The sequence below is a fragment of the Falco peregrinus genome, chromosome 6, assembly GCF_023634155.1.
Source record: "Falco peregrinus isolate bFalPer1 chromosome 6, bFalPer1.pri, whole genome shotgun sequence".
Lineage (NCBI taxonomy): Eukaryota > Metazoa > Chordata > Aves > Falconiformes > Falconidae > Falco > Falco peregrinus.
In genome coordinates, this window is record NC_073726.1 from 70,269,579 (window position 1) to 70,289,907 (window position 20,329).

General features: G+C 52.6%; 2 protein-coding genes and 1 long non-coding RNA gene across 4 annotated transcripts; 1 reads left to right on the forward strand and 2 right to left on the reverse strand.

The window, feature by feature from the left end:
* Positions 1-935: 935 nt before the first annotated feature.
* Positions 936-4,912, reverse strand: TMEM121B (transmembrane protein 121B). The gene is given in 2 exon segments (XM_055808236.1): positions 936-3,999; positions 4,001-4,912. Coding segments are annotated over 2 exon segments (1,527 nt in total). The 5' UTR covers positions 4,709-4,912; the 3' UTR covers positions 936-3,180.
* Positions 4,913-5,028: 116 nt separating this feature from the next.
* Positions 5,029-11,726, forward strand: LOC129784696 (uncharacterized). Its single transcript, XR_008747705.1, has 2 exons — positions 5,029-5,682; positions 6,270-11,726. It is a non-coding gene; the product is annotated as an uncharacterized LOC129784696 (long non-coding RNA).
* HDHD5 (haloacid dehalogenase like hydrolase domain containing 5) lies at positions 11,492-20,215 on the reverse strand. Of its 2 annotated transcripts, XM_055807476.1 has the most exons (8): positions 20,064-20,214; positions 19,713-19,913; positions 19,213-19,325; positions 17,968-18,061; positions 17,450-17,483; positions 16,869-17,043; positions 16,352-16,540; positions 11,492-15,769 (listed from the first exon to the last, which is right to left on the reverse strand). In XM_055807476.1, the coding sequence occupies exons 1-8, from the start codon at positions 20,157-20,159 to the stop codon at positions 15,403-15,405; spliced, it is 1,269 nt and encodes a 422-aa protein (XP_055663451.1). In that variant the 5' UTR covers positions 20,160-20,214; the 3' UTR covers positions 11,492-15,402. The 2 variants fall into 2 exon arrangements, with proteins under 2 accessions (XP_055663451.1, XP_055663452.1); XM_055807477.1 differs by lacking the exon at positions 17,968-18,061 and having other exon boundaries at positions 19,311-19,325; positions 20,064-20,215.
* Between the last annotated feature and the right edge of the window lie 114 nt (positions 20,216-20,329).

Sequence of the window (20,329 nt, forward strand, 5' to 3'; positions counted from 1 at the left end):
TGGGAGTAGTCATCTCTCTTGTCAGGATAGCAAACAGAGAGCAGTAAAATGCTAAATAGCTGAGTTGCGTTATACAAAGCTTGTAACAGAATCCCAAGGGACATATTTCTTACTATGGCACAACTTCATTTAGCAAAGTGTTACTGACCTGGACCAGTAATTTAAGATTGGCAGAGCATACAGTAGGTATGCAAGGTGCATCGGGTGAGGTATTGTTTGCACTTTAATGGTACCACTCTTTCTTTCCTGCAAATGGATCTATTATGCTGTAGAAGGGTTTAAATACAAGTGAGAGCTCAATTACCAAAAGAGAAGAGAATTCAAAAGGAGAAGCAGGCTTATAAACAAGACATTGAAGAGCTTTAAATGTTTCTCTGTAGTAATTGAAGTGCTGCCCTTTTAGTTGCAAGGGGGCTTCTGTACAGCCAGCTCCTACGAGAGCTTTGTACTCTCTGAACAGCACATTTACTAACAACCTAGAAACCGTGGCACTACGAAGAACCACTTTTTCTACAAAGGAATACTATGCAACAGAAGCATCGTTTTGCAGGGTCATCTGTCCCAGGCAACCTTTGCATCCATGGACAAGTTTGAACTGTAATTTCACTGTGAATGGTTTAAATATACTATGGCTAAATAATTTTCAAATATGCCATTTTCTCAATAATGTCCTAACTGGAAAAAGGCACTACTCACTGTTGAAACAGCAACTTTGTTATGTGTAATGGAGGGGTACTGAAGCAAGGTTTGTTAGTAATTCTGCTGTGATTCTTCTAGTGTCAACTATGCTTATGCTTCAGCACATGAGGGGTTAGCACTTTGGTGCTCTTGTGAACTTGGCCGTAGGAGTAGCAAAACATAATTGGGGGTGAATAGCTGCTTTGCCTTCACCTTGTTGTTGGCTAAGTTATTTAGGGTTGGTTTTTTTTATTTTTCTTCAGCTGTTTGACTGAAGCATGGAGTACTCTTATGTACAGGTACTATCTCATTCTCTCTTGAATAATTAGAAAGAGTAGAGCTTTTACTATCAGTTCGGTGCTGAAAAAGGAAGGTGCAAGGAAACAACTATCTGCACAAGCGTAGCATACCTGTAATTACACCTCTTTTGGCCAGGAACTTGGCATCCCCTCAACACATCTCACATCACATAGGAAAAGTTCACAGTACCAAGTTTTACAATCACAGTCACTCACAGCACCAAGATTGTCCAGACAAAAAGAACTTACTGAAGAGAAAGGCCACTGGCCAAAATTCACACAGTTGCCCATGTAAGGGCTCAGATTAAAAATAAAGCACTGGTGGGAAAGTTAAGCCTAGCCTTTGCCGACTCTCCATTTGGCATGGGGAGAGCAGCAAGTCACCCATCCTGGCTGCAGCTCTGAACAGAGCAGCGCTATTGCCCCATCTTTTCTGGGGTGGGGTTTCTAGCCCCTTGTAACTCATCAGCCACTCAAGAGCTGGGGGAGAAGAGCCCCATGGCACCCCCACTTCTACCGGTGGGAGCTGGAAGTTACCAGACTGTAAACATTTTGTTGGAGCAGTCCACTGGAGCAGGCAGTTGATCTCACTCTGTGAAAAGGGAGGTGGGACAGAGGCTCGGTCCCACTGAAGCCCGAGCCCTGAAGGAGAGAATGGAGACGTGTGTGCAGGAGAAGTCTGGGCTGTGCCTGCAGTTGGCTCTGGGTAGCGGTTGTGCTTTATTTCCCCTTCCCGTCGGGACAGCTTGGAAAAAAGCTTGGGACAGGAAACTGGCATTTTTCCCAATGAATGCGGCCTTGCCCAGACAACAAAATATAAGCCTGGGAGGGGCAAAGTCCTTCCTCCAGACGTGGCCTCTGTGCTCCTGCTCCCATTTGGCTGGTTCAGGGAGCAGCCATAGCCAGGCAGAAGAGCAGGCCTTAACCCCCACCAAACATTCATGGAGTTTAAAACCAAAGATAACTGTGTTTTCATGAGAGGTCACTAACAATTAACTTTAACCCCACCTACCCGTAACCACATGCACAGGGAGGACAGGATGCTGGTATAAGGGCTTTCACCAAAGCTCGGGAGCCCCTCTGCCTCGAAGGCTCCTGCAGCACTTTGCTTTCTGCACCGAAACATGGGTTTCGCCGAGCACAGGGGCCACCCCGAGCAGCACTGACATCCTCTGCTTTTTTGAGAGGGGGCGGTTGGCAGGCTTAGCCCCCTCTGCTCCCTCAAGCGGACACAGAAGGGGGCCTGAGAAAATCTTTCCAGCCTTCCCGGCCTATGTAAAGGGAGACCCTACACGCTGCATAAAAGAAAACCAATGCTGATCCCATAAACATGCATATTCACAGAGAAATGAGAGCCCCAGCACCGGGGTGCTGCTGTCTGAAGCAAGCAGTAGGCTGCTGTAAACCCTGTTCTCACCAGAAAGAAATTGTCTCGGCGGTAGTGAAATGGGGTCTAAGCCCCTGGATTGTGTCCATGCCAGATTCACGTGTTTCTTTAGTGTCTGAAGTCAACATAAGAAGCAAAAGGTTGAAGCACAGAGGTAGACATTTTCGGCTTGGAGAAAGTGGCTCCTAGGCTTGAAATGACCCGACGGGTGGCATGCTCCCAGAGGTTCCCCCGCCAAGGCCCTCGGCGGCTCTGCTGCTGGGAAAGGGGGGCGGCAGCCTTGCAAGAGCTAGGAAACCAAAGCGTGCTTCCCGTTGTCCTGAGCACAGCCCGAAGGCACGTCTCTGCTGCTCAGGCCCCTCTCACATCTCGTCCTTGTCGTGGTCAACAGGAGTTCTTAAAGGAGGGGACAAAATCCACTGGTCCCTGTTGTTTAGGAGGAAAAGGAAAAACTAAACCTGTAGGGTGACAAAACAACACGATGTCCTGGCGGGGAGCAGGAGCGGGAGCGTGGGACCCTCCGCACAGCGCGGAGAGGCAGAAGTGTGAGAAGCCGACTCATCGCGAAGGGCAGGTGCGTTTTCCGGGGACAAGCGTCGGCCGTAGGCTCCTGCGAGAAGCCAGGTTGGCGCTGGGCTTCTACTGCTGGATTTCTCGGCGGGAGAGGGAGGAGGAGAGCGAGGGTCCGGCGGGAGCCCGCAGCCCCTTCCCCTGCTCGGCCGCGACGGCGGGAACCTGAGCAGAAACGCAGAGAGACTCTGCCGGGAGCGGACCCAGAGGCGGCAGGAGCCCCCCGGGGGCGGCGGCCGGGGGGACTCAGCCCTGGGCGGTGACCGCCAAGGCGTTCACGTACCCGTGGGGGCCCACGTCGGCGTCGGAGAGCCCGTGGGCCAGCGGGGCGGCGGCGGGGGCGGCGGCGACGGCGGGGCCGTACTTGGCGGGCGGCGGGGCGGCGGCGGGCCGAAGGAGGCAGCAGGTCTCCAGCGCCTCCAGGCCGCGGCAGGCCAGGAAGAAGAGGTTCTTCAGCATGAAGAGCGAGAGCGGCTGCTGGTAGCGCAGGAGCAGGAGGCAGCGGAGCGCCAGGAGCGGGGCGTCCAGCAGCCCGGCGGGCAGCAGCAGGTGCAGGGCGAGGCGGGCGGCGCCGGGCGGGCGGGCGGCGCTGAGCTCGTAGAGCCACAGCACGGGCGAGGCCAGGCAGAGGAAGTAGACGGCGATGAGGAGGTAGCGCAGCGGAGCGGGCAGCGGCGCCGGCCGCCCGGGCTGCAGCACCAGCTCCAGCAGGGAGAAGCTGTCGAGCAGGTCGAGGCAGGTGGCGAGGAAGGCGGCGGCGGCGCGGTGCTGCGGCGGCGGCTGCGGCGGCAGGAGCAGCTGCCCGGCGCCCTCGGTGCCGATGGCCCGCAGCAGGCAGTACAGCAGCGGGGCGGAGAGCGCCAGGGTGATGCGGAAGCCGGTGGTGCCCAGCGGCAGGCGCAGCTCGATCAGCTCCAGGATGGAGGTGCCCAGGATCAGCGCCGCCTTGGGCGTGAAGGCGATGGAGTAGATGAGCCAGGCGAGGTGCGCGTAGGCGAAGTCGCCGCCGCGGGAGGGGGCCCCGGCCCCGCGGCCCCCGGCCCCGCGGCCGCCGGGGGGGCCGTGCAGCAGCAGCGGGTGCGGCGGCGGCGGCCCGGGGGGCGGGGGGGGGGCGCTCCCGGCGGCGCGCCCGGCTGTTGCGGCAGAAGAAGATGCCCCAGCCGGCCGCCAGCACCAGGTCGGTGGCGATCCAGCTGCACCAGTACAGGTCGGTGACGGCGATCAGGTAGAGGTCCAGCAGCGCGCCCTGCCCCAGCAGCAGCACCAGGGACAGCGCCTGGAAGCCCCAGCGCCGCCCGCCCGCCGCCCCGCCGGGCCCCAGCAGCGCCCCCGCCGCCGCCCCGCCGCCCGCCGCCCCGCCGCCCGCCGCCGCCGCCCCGTACAGCTCCGCCGCCGTCATGCTGCGGCCCGGGCTCCCGCCGCCGCCGCCGCTGCTGCTGCTGCTGCCGCTGCTGCTGCTGGGGAGCGGCGAGGCGGCGGCGGACAGCGGGGCGGCGGGCGGCGGCACCAGGGGCTTGCTGATGCTGATGCTGTCCTCCTCCTCCTCTTCCTCTTCCTCCTCCTCCTCCTCGGTGCTGCTGCGGGGGCTGCAGGGGCGGCGGGCCCGCGCCGAGCCCGAGCTCGACCCCGAGCCCGGCCGGCTGCCGCCGCTGCTGGAGCCCCCCGGGAAGAGGGGCTGCCGGTCGGCGGCGTGCGGCAGCGGCGGCGGCGGCGGCGGCTGGAAGGAGCCCGAGGAGGAGGAGACCGAGCGCTGGTTGGAGGCAGCGCGGTGCATGGTCCTCCCCGGCCCCCGAGCCGGCGCGCCGGGCCCGACGGCCGCGCCGCGGCCCCCCGCCCGCCCCCGGCCCGCCCCCCGCGCCCCGCGCCGCCGCACCGGCACCGGCACCGGCGGCAGCGGCGGAGGCAGCGGTGCGGGGAGCCCGAGCGGCGGGAGCCGGCGGGGCGCGGCGGGGGAGGCGCCGAGCCGCAACCGCTGCAGCTGCCGGAGCCGGGGCGGGCGTCTCCGCTGGCGGCCGTGGGTGGGCTGGGGGTGGGGGTGGGGGAGCGAGAGCGGCTGTGCGGCCGGGGGAGGGGAGGGGGGGGCGGCAAGGGGAGGGGGAGGAAGGGCCCCCCTCCCTGTCCCCGGGGCTGCGATAGAGCCAGATCCCGGGAAGCGTGGCCTGGCTGCCTCCTGCTCCCCAGACCCCCGTGAACGGAGCCGGCCGGGCCTGGGCGAGTCACCCACGGGCGTGCGGCAGCCCTCGGCACCCCCTCCGGGAAGAAGCACCTCAGTCCGCCCCGACCCTGCAGGCTGCTGCCCACCAGGGCCGGTGGCCTGGCGCAGAGCCTGCCGCGAAGCGCTCACTGGTGGCTCCCCATCTGCGGCGCTGGATGCGTGGCTTTCGGTCAGTTGTAAGTAATTGTACATCAAAGTAGGTGGCTTTTACCCCACCGATTTCCTGAGCTGAGCCAGGCCACATGCTGAGGGCTCTGCCCAGCTTGCTGTGGTGGCACAGTGGCTTTAAATTGATGTGAATAGCCCTAAAGTTCCTACCTCTACTGAAGGCACCAGCCAGGGCCTTCATTGACCCACTAGTAATGGCCTCAAATTGAGCTTGGCTGGCTGGATCTGCTGCAGCACCTCCACTAGTGACTTGGCACATCATGTTTCGAAGTGGCTTGGTGCTTGGCATCACCAGTCCCTCATTCCTACTAGTACCCGCCGGTGACGAGCCAGGTGCTGCCTGTCAATGACGTGAAGTATACTGAGTAAGCTGTACCCACAAATGTATTAACTAGACTAGATAAAGATCCAAAATAGCTTGACTTTTGAGGGTGTTGCTAATTAACACGTGGGGTTGAGCAAAACCCAGATGCTTAGTACTGGGAAAGGACATCCAGGACAGCAGTGACAAGCATCTAATAGAATTTGGTGCAGGCTGCCTGAAGAGCCCCACTCCAGTAAATGTCACTGGCTGCTCTTGTCAACAAGGAGAATCGTTCTGGGGTACCAGCTTAATCCTGAAACAGATAATTGAGAAAAGGAAGGGGAGAACTCGAGGTGGGTTGACACAAAGATTTCTTTAGACACAGCAGTAATCAAGAGGAAAAGCAGGGGAAGAAGAATTACAGCAAAAGCATTACTGTCAGTGGAGACTGGAGTGAGGGGGTACAAATACGTTAGTTTTCTAAAAGCACGGTCAGAAGAGGAAGGGGGAGGTAACTGGAGGCTATGCAAGCTTTAATGTAGTTATTGGGCAGCACAGTACTGAAGTGGTACAACCTCTATACTGGGTCACACCTAGGATGGGGGACACCTATTTTCTGCTATACTCACATTGTGTTTTCAATGCTAGGGTGCCCTCACCAAGATTCACAGATTCAGCCTTGCATCAGCACTACTTGTGTTCATTGCCTTCCTCTAACTCACCTTGTCATGGTACGTAGCATCAGATGAGACAACACGCATGTGCTCTCTTGCTGTCTAAGGGTCCTTTCTCCCTAATTCCACATTTTAATTAGCAAATAAGATTACTTCACTTTAAGAAGGTCGGCAGTTATAGCATATCACAAGAAACATGACTGTTCAAAAGAACAGTCCAGCCTGGAAGGCGGTGAATGGGCTGGTGTGTCCTAGCCTGGTGTCAGGATGAAGAACAGGAGGCTTCGCCTCAGGGAAAAGCAGGCAGGACACCTATGCAGATGCTTACAAAGGGACCAGGATGCAGCAAGCAGCACTGCTAGCCTTGTAACTGTGACAAGTGTCACTGGTATTCACCAGTTTAAGACCAGGTGAGTCCAAAGAGGGCTGCTGCCATTTATTTTCCAGCAGGTGACTCCGTGGCAGCCTGAGGCTGAGGACCTCTCACCGCAGGCTACCAACAGCCCTGTATAGTGCTGCTCACATTCAATCTGGGCAGCTTGTGGGCCTCTGTAGAGGCACTTGGCCCAGGCATCACGGCTCCAGCATCCCCTCTGCCATACGGAGCCATGGGGCTGCCCTTCCCCAGGGGCTGCTCCCCACGATCCACATCCCATGTCAATGCCTTGGAGGCGCTGCCACATCGCTACCTCCAGAGTGACACAGGGGACACTTCGCTCTGCATTGCTGGGCTGTGGCACCAGCCCACAGCCACCCAGCACAGCAAAAAGGCAAGCTTTTGCATGATAGAAGCAATGCAGCACCACTCTCAGCTGAGCAGCTCAGTCTGAGGTCACTCAAGATGCAAGAAGACAGCGAGCGGTGAGGCACCTCTCCTTTCCTTGCCAGATACGCTCCCATTGTGTCTGCTTTGCTTTCCAGCCTCTCAAAGCGTTTGGACTTTGTCAGAGATGAAAGTGCTGTGCCTGGGCTCTGCCGCCAAGTGCTGTGTGTTTCACTGGCAAGGCTTTCTCTTGTTGGCAGACTTGCCCGCCAAAGAAAAAAAAAAACACGGCCAAACAATTGCTTTGGCTACAATTTTTGTAGAGCTGCACAAACACCTTGCTTAGAGCTCTGTTGAATGGTCTCTTATGAGCATAAGGCTCGAGGCCACGGCCAAGAAGGATGTTTGCTGTCTGTGTTGCTCTTTCAGGTTCAAGCAGGGCCCAGTGCTACTTCTCTTTGACCCGTACCAGTTCAGGACGGCTGAGGGTGGCAGCAAGGGTCTGTGAATGACACCAGCATTCTGTCTCCTAATTTGGTTAAATGTGTCTCCTAATTAGGCTGGGTTAGATGGCAGTGTGTGTGTGATCAAGGGTAGAGGGTAAAACCACATTCCTGTGTACTGGATCCTGGCCTTTGTGGAAGGTGGGTACAGTCACCTGACCCTTCTCAGGATAAGCCAACGCTGGTGTCGCTGGCATGACTAATGTGTGGTCAGTTGTGAGGATTAGCTAAACCGCTCTTGCTCCTACCACATCAACCTATTCCACGGCAAGTTTTCCACTTCTGTGAGAGGACGTGGAATGAAAGCCAAGCATCCATCTGGGCCGCTCAGGGCAACAGCGCTTGCACAGGAAGGGTTGCTCCAGCCCTACCTGGGCAGTAGACAGCGACAGCTTTGCCTCGTTGGCTTTCTTGCTCCAGGTTTCCTGGGCAATGTGCCTCCCTGTGCCCCCGGCATCATAGGCTGGAACACGCTCACTTAGCTGCCCTGGCAGTCTGCCCGTAGCCGCTCACGTCCCCTCTGCTTTCAGTCCAGAGGCTCATTGCACAAAGCAGCCTTATTTCCCAAAGGTCTGGGTGTGTTTCTTGCCAGGCTTGCATCTGTCTCACCTGCTGGGGTAAGTGCACTTGGGTGGGGGTCCCTGGGCCTTGGGAGGGACGGGCTGTCACCTGCAGCTAGCCTGCCCGCCTGGGGAAATGGGCTCTGACATGCCAGCCGGGTGATGTGGCAAGCTCGGCCCAAGGGAACGGGGAAAATGAGAACCTGGGGGGCAGCTAGGGTGCCAGGCGGGCCTGCCTGGGCTAGCACGTGCTTGGTGGTGGGGCTTAACGCCTCCTGTACCCTGGGGAGTACAGTCCTGCTGGGCTGAGGCTGCATGAGCAGGGTGAGAGGAGTCTTACAGAAACAGTTCTCCAGAGACCAAAGGATCCCTGCTGGAGCTGGGAAGGTCCCTGCATCCAAGGTAAGCAGGTGGGAACAGGCACTGGTGGCTATAGGGCAAGAGGTGCTATGAGCAGGGATGGGGGAGCACTGGAAAGGAGGGTGGGAGCTCAAGATCTACTTGGGCTGAGCATGGGCTCCAGCAGGGCAAGCACAACGCAAACAAAGAGGTAAGAATAAGAAAAAAGCTTATTTGTGGGGAAGGGAGCAGAAATTGTGTCTGTACCTTAAAATGGGAGTGAGGGGAGAAACGTCTTCTACTCAAGAAAGCACTGAAGAGCTTTTTGTAGCACACTGTAGGATGAGATACGACAAGCTGATGCTTCCCGTGTGATCCAGTTATTTAATGCAATGTGCAGCCCTTGGAAGTGTTAGTGCTTAACCATTACTGTTAAAACATTAAAAGGCTAAACTATAAATAGCTTCCACTCTTCAGCAGCTCCAAAGCTATGTTTCTGGCATCTTTATGTATTTATGTGTATGCATAGATGTGTGTGTACACATATATTTAAAGGCAAGCAGCAGACAACAGAGTTTTGTGAAACAAGTCATACTAAATATCTCAAATGCTGCCATTTCTAGTTTACACTACTAGTGGAAACAAGTAGTGTGCCCTCAAAAATACCCCTGCTGGGGGAAAGACAAAACTTTCTTGAGGGCAGAATTCAAGAGGAAACAAAATAATGATTCAATTTCTTGGGGGAAGGAAAAAATAAAATAAAATAAAAAAGGCAAATATATGCCTGAAAGAAAAACCAGAAACTAAATCCCTAATTATACCCTGCAGTAAGCTGTCAGAAACTGGCAGCAGTGGGAGGGAAGGAGGCAAAGCTCATCTCAGTGAGTTTCAGCATAATCTGCTCTAACCATACTTAAAATGCCTTTTGTGTGGGAAGGGAACATTCTGGGATTCTCTGACACATGCTTTGTACTGTACTTATCTAATCGTTCAAATGTCGGTTAAACAATGAAGGGTTGAAGTTACAGGCAAGTATAGAAGAGTTTCACCTGGCCAGCACAAAAATTCAATTTTGGTTTGTCTGCCTCCAAATGCAGTCTTTGTAACTAAACTGCTGATCTGGCATCACAGTTTGGGGAATACAGATGCTCTTCAAAAGGGTATAAAACTGTAACAATCTATTGCTTGTAATTACATTTCGGTTCAAAGAGCTTTTGATACCAGCATAAAATGCAAAGACATTTTTTTCACGCTTGTAGTGGGGTAGGGGTTTGGAGAGTGAAGCAGATTTGGGGTTTGCTCTTATTACTTTGTACCCAGTCTTAGCACACAGTGTGTATTGGAACTGACCTTCAGGAGCAAGTAAAAGTTCTCAGCAGTTGAACTGACTGAAAGGGAAAAGCAGGTTTATGATAGTGGATTAGAGAAAAGTGCTTTCTTAATGGAACAATTTGGTTCCTAGAGAATATGTAGCTGCCTTGCTGGTGTGGGGCTTTAAACCGTGGCAGACTGGATTGACTGTGTGGCTGCAAAAATCTGTAAAGACTTGTGCTTTTATAATGGAGGTTAGATAGATTCGGTAAAGGAAGGGTTTGGGCATGCCTCTAAAGAGCCAAGGTCTGTACCAGGTAACTGCTTAGCTTGTGTTCAAGGCCCACCAGAATCCATAGACTACGCACATCTCGGGGATTACTCTGGTAGGCGTTTCTCACTGCATCCACCCTGGAGCAAACTCCAACCTGAACAGGGCTCTCAGTCCCTCTCGTTCAAGTTGTTCCTTCCGCAGTGTTTCACGATGCCAGTGTTTAACTCTGCTCCTTATGTTGGTTAAGGACTTCTATGGGACTTCAGCTTCCAGCTAGAGCTGTCTCCTACAAGGGACAACTTAACTCCAGGCTGCCCTTTTGCTTTGAACAATGGTGTAGTGATTAAAAGCATTCACCTGGGGACGTTCAGGTTTTAATCTTTCTGCCTAACTGAACCTTGATACGCCCTATCTTGGGCAAGTGCTCCAGCTGCCGGAGTACTGGATAAAAGGAGAAAGCTGGTTAATGCTTTTTATTATTATTTATTAGAGGTCGGGGCCGTAGGTCGCTTCTCCTGGAGGTAGAATACAATTCAATTCCTCTCTGCTGAGAATGGGAATCCTTGTCCAATCCCTCCAAAACTGCTTTTACTGCTTTATCGATTGTTCCTTTCAACATCAGGTTCTCAGGACTCTGAATCATGCTTGTTTTGCTGTCTAATGTGCCTTCTGTAAGCCGTACACTCTGTAGACGGAAAACCTTCCAATGGAATGTCTTATAAGAACAATGCAAGTGAATTGGCTGTTTCTAGACCACTAAGGCTGATGGTTTTCACCTAGTAGGATCTTTAATTTTCCATTTGCTGAAATCAGTGGAAGCTTCTGGCTCTAATCTGAAAGTCTGCCAGTTAGTATGTGTCTTCCTAACTCCACTCGCCTTTTTCAAAAGGTACCAGGGCATGACTCTTGTCAAACAAATTGGGTTTCTTTTATGATCACAAAGGGTTTCACACAGAGCCAAGTAATAGTGGTAAGGATGGATTTCCATATGCCCTGAGGCTTGTTCTTCATCTGCAATAGCAGATTAAGTTGGTGGAATCTAGCTTGTAGCTTCCATACCCAGTAGACATAATCACTACAAACTGCTTAGGTCAGGTCACAACTAAATGCCTACCCTGAAATGATCTCATGCACAGGTGGCATCCCAAAACTAGCCTTGACGGTGAACAGACTGTCAGGGCATCATAGCTTGTGATGTGTCCTTCCCACACCACCCCCAAGTTGGAATGGTCAAAGTTATACTCATCTCACCTGACTATGGCAGATGTGGAGCTTACAGAGAATTACAGTTTGGCTTAGTCAAAAGAACTGCTGGAGGGGTATCTTTCAAGGTGGTTCCCTCAAGAAAATCTGAGAATGGCTTGATGAACAGAACAAAAGACAGAATTTTTCCTGATCGTCTTCTAGGGCAAAGATATGAAAAAGACCAGGATAATACTCATGAAATGTACACACAAGAAGTTAAAATTTATTTCAAAGAAAACATTTTTTATTATTTTATATATGTGCTAGATCAAAGGAGCAACTCTGGAACTAGGCTGAAATTAATATGAAATCTAAAATAATCACAGCTTGTGATTTCTTTGCATGATATGTAATCACTCTGCTACAGTGCACATGACATAATCTGAAACATTATGAACCCATTTATTGGAGGGAAAAAGACACACCAGGATTAAGATTGGAAGAAAGGGGACATTAGCGTCATATGACTCCCTGAATGCCAGGCTAGTAGTTGCATGTGTCTTGTGGAATAAAGGAATTTACCTCTCTGGCCACCATGTTATTGCATGACATAAAAGACTACACTTTAGGTCCAAAACAAGGTCTGTCCCTCCTTCATTTCCCCCCTGCTATTCTCAGTTGCCTCACCTCACTGCATACTCCCTTTAGGCTTGACTAAAACCCATCCATCTGTGGAAGATGGGAGTCATTAGGATCAGGTCTTCACCGTGTTTGTTGTATAAGGCAGTGCACCGTATAAATATTGAGGTATTACATCAGCAAGTGAAGTCTCCTCTCTGCTTGGTCCCATAATCTGCACAGAAGTACACTTGCTCCAAATGAGAGAAATACAGCTTCAGAAATACCACTTCTGTGCAATACATGAGACAAAGGAAAAGTTTTGTTCCAGCCATGCTTGAAGCTAATTCCAGGAAGCTGCAGTTCCTAGGAAAAAGGACTTCACTGAATTCTAGCAATAACAGATGTCCACAAATGAACTGCAGATAAGCTAGAAGCCTGCGCAGCACTCTAGCACAAAACTCATGGAATGGAGGAGACATGGCAAGCACTTTTGTTTGTAGAAATCTTCCATAATCAAGTCAGTATTCAACAGCAGCTGAAGAACCCAGATTGCCTACTCCATCCACTGTGTCCATGCAGTTCCTAGGCAGTGACTTGGACAAAGTGCACTGTTTCAAGGAGCCGAGCAGGGAAAAAGGGGAAAGGTCTCCGTATTACTCAGACCAAGGGCAGCCCATCTGACTCATCAGTGCACAGACCAACAAGCAGAGCCTTTTATGCAACCTTACTTGGTAAGAATTGGGGAAAGGGTACAAGATTCTTCTAGATTCCTTCTGCTCCCTTCTTCCAGTTTCAACTCGCAAGTGAAGCATTTCTTAACTTCCTTATTGCTGAAGTTCCTCCTACACATTTTTAAGACTCCCAGAATGGTGAAAAAACAAATCTGGAGCTAAAAGCAGATCTGGAACCTGAAGCAGACTCACATCAGTCAGCTCATCTCCACTGCTGTTCCAAAGACGGAGATGCCTAGATCACTCTCCATGCAAACGCAAACCTCTTGCTTTCTTGAAGGAGGTGCTACCTCCTTCCTTTTGCTACCTATCTGACTTCTGGCTGAGATGTGCCGTGCATGCTGATATGAAATTACAAACCAGTTGTGATTTCTCAAAATTCTTCTGCACGTTCCTTCCCCAAAGCTATGGCCATCACTGGAGAACAACCAGCTCCCTGAGGTCTATGCAGTCATGGCCTAGAAGCCTGTTCCCAACTAATCCTATGGAAGTTATCGCTCAAGTTAGCAAATACTACAAGGAAAGGGAGCATTCCTCTTTCTGCATTGGATGGCACCTCTGAAAAGTGAGCCTGAGGGACACCGGAGCTAGTCTGTGAATAAATGGGGTTTGGACCTCCAGTTTCAGGCCATGCACACTGGGTCCACAGCATAACTGTGCCTGTGGAGATGCGCTGAAAGCTAAAGGACCTTCCCTATGTTATATGCATAGTCCTTCCCTGTACTTACTCTTCTGGAAACTGGAGTCAAGCCCTTGTCTTATGCAAGTAGATGAAATGGTAACTTCTCTTTCTCTCCATTGAAAGGCAAAGAATTCAAATCTAAGATTGTGTTCCTCGCACCCAGCTGCTTTTAGAAGCAGCCAAGCAGTTCTTGTCCTGGTAAGGCAAAGGAGAAGAATCTCAGCTAGCGCTAAGGGAGGAAGATACTGCTTCCCACTATGGATTTCACAGGAGGGTAATTTACTCAAAGAGGTATTTTTCTGCTCCTATTCAGAAAATAAGGTATAAAGAAGCCACAGAGAAGGACCTCATTGCCTGGGTCATTGATACGGCACCAAGTCCCCTTCAGACAGTGAGCCTGGCATAATGTAAGAACAGAGCCTGTTCTTCAGTGTGCCCTTCCTAGGAAGATGCATCAGTGTGGAGAGGATGGAAAGCTGCTGAAGCAGAATGTCAGTCCACATATATGCTGAGATATGAATTAAGAACAACTCAAACTTCTGTGCAGAACATCTTGTTTGTACCCTGTGTGTGGAGCTGCCTGGTAAAGCAGGAAGGAAAGGAGGCAGAGTAGACCTATTTCTGATCTCTCACTGTGGTGTGAGCTGAGTATAATTAGGAACACCAACTCAAGCTGTGTTGGCTCCAAAGGCTCTCCATCAAATAATCAGATTTATGCTTCCAAAATCACGGTGCTTCTCTGGAATTAACATACTCCTTGCTGAGCCAATCTTTCACATGTAGTTTCTCAGGCAATGCTTGTTTAGCTTCTTTGGACTGTCTAAGGAGACACAGGTCTTGATATTTCCCTGCATAGCCCCAACTAGGGAGAACAGGGCAACAGAAGGTGCATGTCACTAAGGATATGGAAATGTTCCTGGGCAGACAAGTCCCAGCTGCTGCTTCATGTTAGGGGGACTCTACCTGCATGTTAAAGGAAGAGGAGGGAATACTGATCAGACTGTATGGGGTATCCCTGAGCTGCAAACCACAAGAGGGAAGAGAGCAAGAAAGGAAGTGAAGGACAGAGACATTTGTATTCTTAAAGATGAAGACTGGGGATTTGGGACTCAAGTACCATCCTGGCTTGATGATCTCCTCTTTCAATCCTTGCATGCAAGGAAGGAGCAAAGGTGTGCTGTGACTTTCTCGTTGGCCTGAGTTCCAGATGGGGGCCCCTCTTTGGAAGCTGTGCCAGCTGGAGCAGGAGGATGTTCCTTGCAAAAGCTGGGGTCAGGGTGGGTGCCAAAACAGCATCTTGCTGCAGCATTGAGTTCTGGACAAAGACAGCTCTGGAAATTCAGACTCCATGGTGGTTTCCTCCGATACTGAGCACAGGCTGCTGGCTCCCTAGCAGGATGCGAAAAGCCAGAAGTGTTCAGAGAATACTAAACAGGGGGGAGGGAACAATGTAACTTTCCCCTCAGCCCTGCAGTGAGTTGCTTTGGCTACTGCAGCTTCCTTTGAGGGGCCCTGCCTCTCTATAGCTGCCGGAGGACTGCAAAATGGGACTTTGTTTCAGACTGACAGTGATGCAGTGGCAAATCCCCAAGCAAACAGAATTTGTTATAGTCCATAGGCACTTATTCTTCACAAGGAGGCTGTTAAGACTTAAAGCCTTCCCTTGGCACAGTGCCACCACAACACAGTTTCTGGTGTGCTCATGTCACAGGCTGGATGAATAGTACACTGGATGAATGGCATGTTGGCTGATGGTGACTCCTTGCACAGGGAAGAGCACATTACGAACAGGAAGGTGGGCTTGCCTGATTTTCACACACAAAGGGTGGAAAAGAAAGAACTCTGATGGCTGAACAAAACTGAGACTGCTGGGACAAGCCGTCTCCTTATACCCTGTTTCCATTATGGTTCAATTATTGATGGCATCAACATACTTCACAGTTGAGAGCCTGCTGGCAGCTTGTCAGGATTGCAGATAAGTTATCAATAAAAGCAAGGGGATTTTTGTACTGGGACGGGGAACTTTTTTTCATGTTGGCTAGATCAGATCACCCCAGGTCTCTCCCCGTTCCTCCCCTCTTCCCTTCCCAGTACATAAAATCCCTAATAGTAGATCTTTAGGCACACATGTCCTAACCCTAGCTCCAGTTCTCTTTCTTGAAAGCAAGCTGCACAGCATCATTCACATCCTGCACTATGTAAGATGCCTCCACCAGGCTGGGGTCAAAGCAGAAGTCCCGATGGCCGTGGAACACTGTTTCCGTCATGCACTCCTCCGTTTTACTGGGAACATCTGCATTGTGGCGGTAGACCCCAGTGCACACCAGAATCGACTCACAACTCTCCACTGAATTGTTGCATTCCTTCCTCAGCTCGAGATCCTCAGTTTGGGGACTGGCTGCCTGCGGGCTCCTCTTCACCCCAGCCTGGACCTGGTTCTGGTGAGCTGACTTGAGGTAGTTGTTGTACAGGTTTGCCCCATAGATATCGGACATAGGGTTATCCCTGGATAAGGTCACAGTGTGAAACAGAAATGAGAAACTAGCCCATCCATCAGTTTCTGGCTCTGGTAGACTAGGATTAAGGCAGCACAAAAGGAGGAAAGGGTGCAAGGCACTTGCTAACATCAGGAGAACCACCCAGGTTGGGCCAGTGAGTTCATCTACTGCTGTGTCCTGTTCAGCTGTGGTGAAGGCCACATGCTTCACAAACATCTTTCAAAGGGGAAAAGACACGTCCAAAGCACCCACAGCAGTTTCAGCCATTACTATAATGTATTCCCTATGATCCCGAAGCGTTTGGCCTAACTGGGTTAATGGTACTACATCTGGGCCTCTTTTTCTTTAATCTGGTCATGCTACATGCACTCTGCATCCGACAGTAAACAGCTTTGCTAGGGTGACAGGTCCCTTCAAAGTATTAAGTGTCGAGTGCAAAAAGCTAGCAAGCCTCTGTTCCAGGATGTGATACTCCAGAGACACCATGGGGATTTACGTATTCATTTTTGAAACAGCCATTTTAAAAAACACTTAAGAGAAGTCAGTATGCAACTCCCTAAGGAAACTAGCGGAAAAAACAGTCTCTTACCCAACTGCATAGAGGCGTCGGATGGGAGACTTCCAGCCCTGTTTCTCTGCCTGCTGTTGTATCAAGTATTCGGCATAGCGGTAGGTGACTGTGCTGGGTTTGCCAATCAAGGCTTCATACTTCAGTTCCCGGCCTGTTACTTTCTTGTAGATGTTCTCCAAGCAGAGAAGGAAAGTGCCATGGCCAAACCTGCTCCAGAAAGGAGATCATCAGTATCCCCAGTCACACCACTTTGGCAGCAAACACCCCCTGGTGAGGAGGAGCATCTGCTGTAGCCAGGCTACCACCTAGTCTGGACACCGCATCTACCCACACACACCTCCACAGGCAATCGTTTAGCTTTTGCTTCTTGAAAGTTTTAGTCTTTGTTTCTCATGTGGTTTTCATCTCTCTGCTACTAATTACACCACACAGTCAAACCCTAAAACAGTCAAATGCTAAAAAATATCGTAAATAAAGATCATCTGCAGGAGAGATGTATGAAATAGGCTAAAACAAGTATCACACATGCTTTCACCTGGGCATCTTGGCTTCAGCCATCCACAGGAGATCCATGTTGCAGGCAAGGACAGGCAGATGGGGGTATGGTATATCTCGCAGCTCTGCCCCAGGGTTCCCGTTGCTCAAGAGTACATCAGTAATAAGTTGCAGGCTTGTTTCCCACCTCACTGGCTCACCAAACAGAATCACCCCTGAAAGATTTCAAGAGATGCTTGGAAATTCACAGTATCCAGGTACAGGACCCATTATTAAAAGCCACCCACTAGCGAAAACACTCCTCTGCTGGGATGCCCTGGCCAATACAGCTACCATTGGAACACGCCCGGTGGCAGGGCTCCAGTCTGCATATCCCTGCACTGCATGCACCGCTGGTCCCAGATACTGGAGCATGGCACAGAGAAAAGTTGGCTTTGCTTTTATAGAGTTTGTGCTTCACACTGCATGAGCGCAGCAAGGCTGCCTCCTGACTGCATCCTCTGAATAAGCTGCCTGTGGATACCGATGAGCCGACAGCACGTCATTAGCTCCCATCCCAGCTGGCTTGCCTTGCAGTTATTTCTGCTTGCTGTTCATATGTAAACAAAGACTACTGCTTACCTTCTATAGTGGGAAAGCCAGTGGTTGGAGGAGGCTGCCAGAAAAAAGAAATGAAGGCTGCGTTAGTAATACAAAACCTAATGCCATCTCCAAAACAAAACTAAAAAGGCTTCCTTTGAACCTGCCAAGGCAGTCCCATAAAGAGGCAGGACAAGGCCACCTGGAATCCTGAAGAAAGATTTCCCCTACCCCCACCTCCCAGATTGAATTTCACAGATCTTGCATTCCTGTCTCAAAGCTGGAGATGTCAACAGAACCATCTTACCACTCACTGCAAGGAACAGCAAGGGAAGACAGGCATGGCATGTGAAAAGAGAGGGGAAAGGCACTGCCTTTCCTGCAGAAGCCATCACTGGAAAGAACAGCAAGCTGCTGGCTGCTCAGTACCAGTCCCAGGCTCTCGCTAAAGTCACTAGCAGCCAGTTTCTCTGTGTCTTTGCAGCTTCTCCACCCCATGCTATATGCTACAAGTACCACCAGACCAGACCACCCGTTCCACTGATGCTTCAGGAAATTACCAGTTCTTTTGGCCGCCGGCTCTGATCTACCATGTCTAAGAGGGGATATGCCTTCCTCAGTGCCTCTATGGTGACCACATGCTTGAACCCCAGGCTATTTCAGACCATCAAGGAAAGTTGCGGAGTTTTTTAAGTTACTTGCAAAAGCATCTACAGGATTAAGGAATACAAGTCCCAGTAATAGTTATTTAACCTGGTAATGCATAACCTCATGGCTTTAAGTCAAACCGTATGCAGTGCTTCAACCTACAAGTGGCCCTAAAGTTTACAAAAAAACCCCAGATGGGTGATTTAGTTTGTGATCAGTGATCCCTGGCACTAGGCAAAGAGCAGAGGCTGCTCCAAGACTGAATGGATGCATTCCGGGAGACCTTTAAGGCCAGGGTTCTCCTATCAGTGCAGTGCAGGTGTCTGGTCAGGCCTCTTGGTTAGAAGCCGAATCAGTGAAGCTCTGATCAGCTCAGCTGGTGGAAAGAAAATGGTCTGTGCTATATAATTACGCAAGTGGAGAATGCATCGCACTTGATAGCAGAACAGCTTGCCCTTACTCACCCTACTGGCCTTGGGGAAACAGAGACGGGACAAAGTTTTGTACCAAATGAAGTTAAATGTTAAGTATAGGCTTTGACTCTGTGTGTACAGGCTGAGATGTCGCAAACTCTGCATTCAGTTCTTACCTCCTTGCAGACATGGGGTATGTCAGACCTGCTGTGCCCTCACCTCAGCCAGGCAATACACATGTGGGGTTGTCATTTAGACCTGTACTGGGACGCTCTGACTCTAATGATACTTGAGTTCCTTCAATTGCTGTCAGATTTCCAGGGAAAACCTTAGCTTTGGGAGAGCTGGGAGCAATCTCTAATGCACTTTGCCATGAAAGAATGGGAAGAGCACAATTTTATCTCAAAAGTGAGACAGACCCAAAGCTGATGGAGTCCTCGCAGTGACATCCCACCAACAGGAACAGCAATTACAGGAGAGGTAATCAGCATTAGAAGCCAAACACAGAACAAGGACAGCCAGGAGGTAAGTGAGATGGAGCAACAGTTAGTTCCCACATGCGAGCCTTTCCATGAGGGTGCATGCATCCCCCTAAGATGAGACCAGTGACCATTCTGTCTCCTTGCGCTTCTACAAGCTGACTGATCAAGTGGCAGGGGTAGGGGCAGGGCAGAAGCAGCAGCGTGTAGCTGGGAAGCTGCAGCAGGAAATGCAGAGCACCACGAGATGCGCAGCAAAGGATACTTCTGGGCATTCTCCTCCACGGGCCCCTGCCCGGCTACCAGCATGCACTTCTGGTGGAACTGGCTGAAGAGGCGCAGGGGGCTGTGGGACAGGATCACCTGTTCTGGAGACACCTGCGGGAGGGAGGAGAGGCTGACAGGGGATCCGCAGGGAAGATTCCGCCCCCCCCCCCCCGCCCCCCCCCCCGCCCTTCTCCTTGCGGTAGGGTAGCATCCCTTCCCGTGCCGCCACCTGCCTTCCTCCACCCTCTTAGGCTGAGGCAGAGCCAGTCAGTCGCTCGGTGGTGCTGCCACCCCCAGCCCTTCACTCCTCCCGGGGAAGCCGTGCTGGGTGGGCTCCCTCCTCCTCCCGGTGCTCCCCTCCAAAGTCGAGACACCCGAGCCGGGGAACGGCGAAGCAGCCCCTTCCCAGCGGCGTGGGCGCTCCGACCCTTCCAGAGGAGCCGCCCCGTCTCCGCTCGCCCTGCGGTCCCCGCCGGGGCACGGCCCTGCCGCCGTTACCTGCAGCCCCAGGGCCTGGGTCAGCTCGTGGGCCTTGGCCGACCTCAGGCAGTTGCCGGCGTTGGTCAGGAAGACGACGGGCACCCGCAGCCGCCCGCTGCTGTCCGCCAGCCTCTGGAAGGCCTGGCGGGCGGCGGGCACCGCCTGGCTGCCCCGCACCAGCACCCCGTCCACGTCGAAGAGGAACCCAAAGGTCGGCGGCTGCAAGGCGAGCGTAGGGGACGGTCACCCGCCGCCGGGAGTCCTTCCCGCTTCCCCCCCCCGCGCACCCGGCCCGCGGCGCCCTTCCCGGCCCGCCGCAAGGACGCGGGCGGCGGGCCTGGCCCCTCGCCCCCCGGCGCCGCCGCTCACCCGGCCCCCGGCGCAGCCCCCGCGGGCGGGCGGCCCCCGCGGCCCCGCGGCGCGCAGCAGCCCCCCGCCGGCCCGCAGGCAGCCGCGCAGCGCCATGCCGCGCCGCTCCCGCCCGGCCCGACCCCGGGGCCGGCGGCGGAGCACGCCGGGGCTCGTAGTTCCCGGACTACAGCTCCCAGCGAGGCGCGGGGCGCGGCGGGGCGGGCCCGGGGCGGGCGGAGGGGTGGGCGCGGCGGAGGGGTGCTGCCCTCAGCCCGAGCGGGGCC

What these genes read in the sequence shown, in the direction of transcription:
- HDHD5 (XM_055807476.1), bottom strand. Translation starts at nt 20,159, where the DNA reads ATGGCGCTGCGCGGCTGCCTGCGGGCCGGCGGGGGGCTGCTGCGCGCC. An exon ending in GGGGCTGCGCCGGGGGCCGG is followed by an intron (nt 19,914 to 20,063) that starts GTGAGCGGCGGC and finishes CTCGCCTTGCAG; the next exon opens with CCGCCGACCTTTGGGTTCCT. An exon ending in CGACGCCTCTATGCAGTTGG is followed by an intron (nt 15,770 to 16,351) that starts GTAAGAGACTGT and finishes GACCTTATCCAG; the next exon opens with GGATAACCCTATGTCCGATA.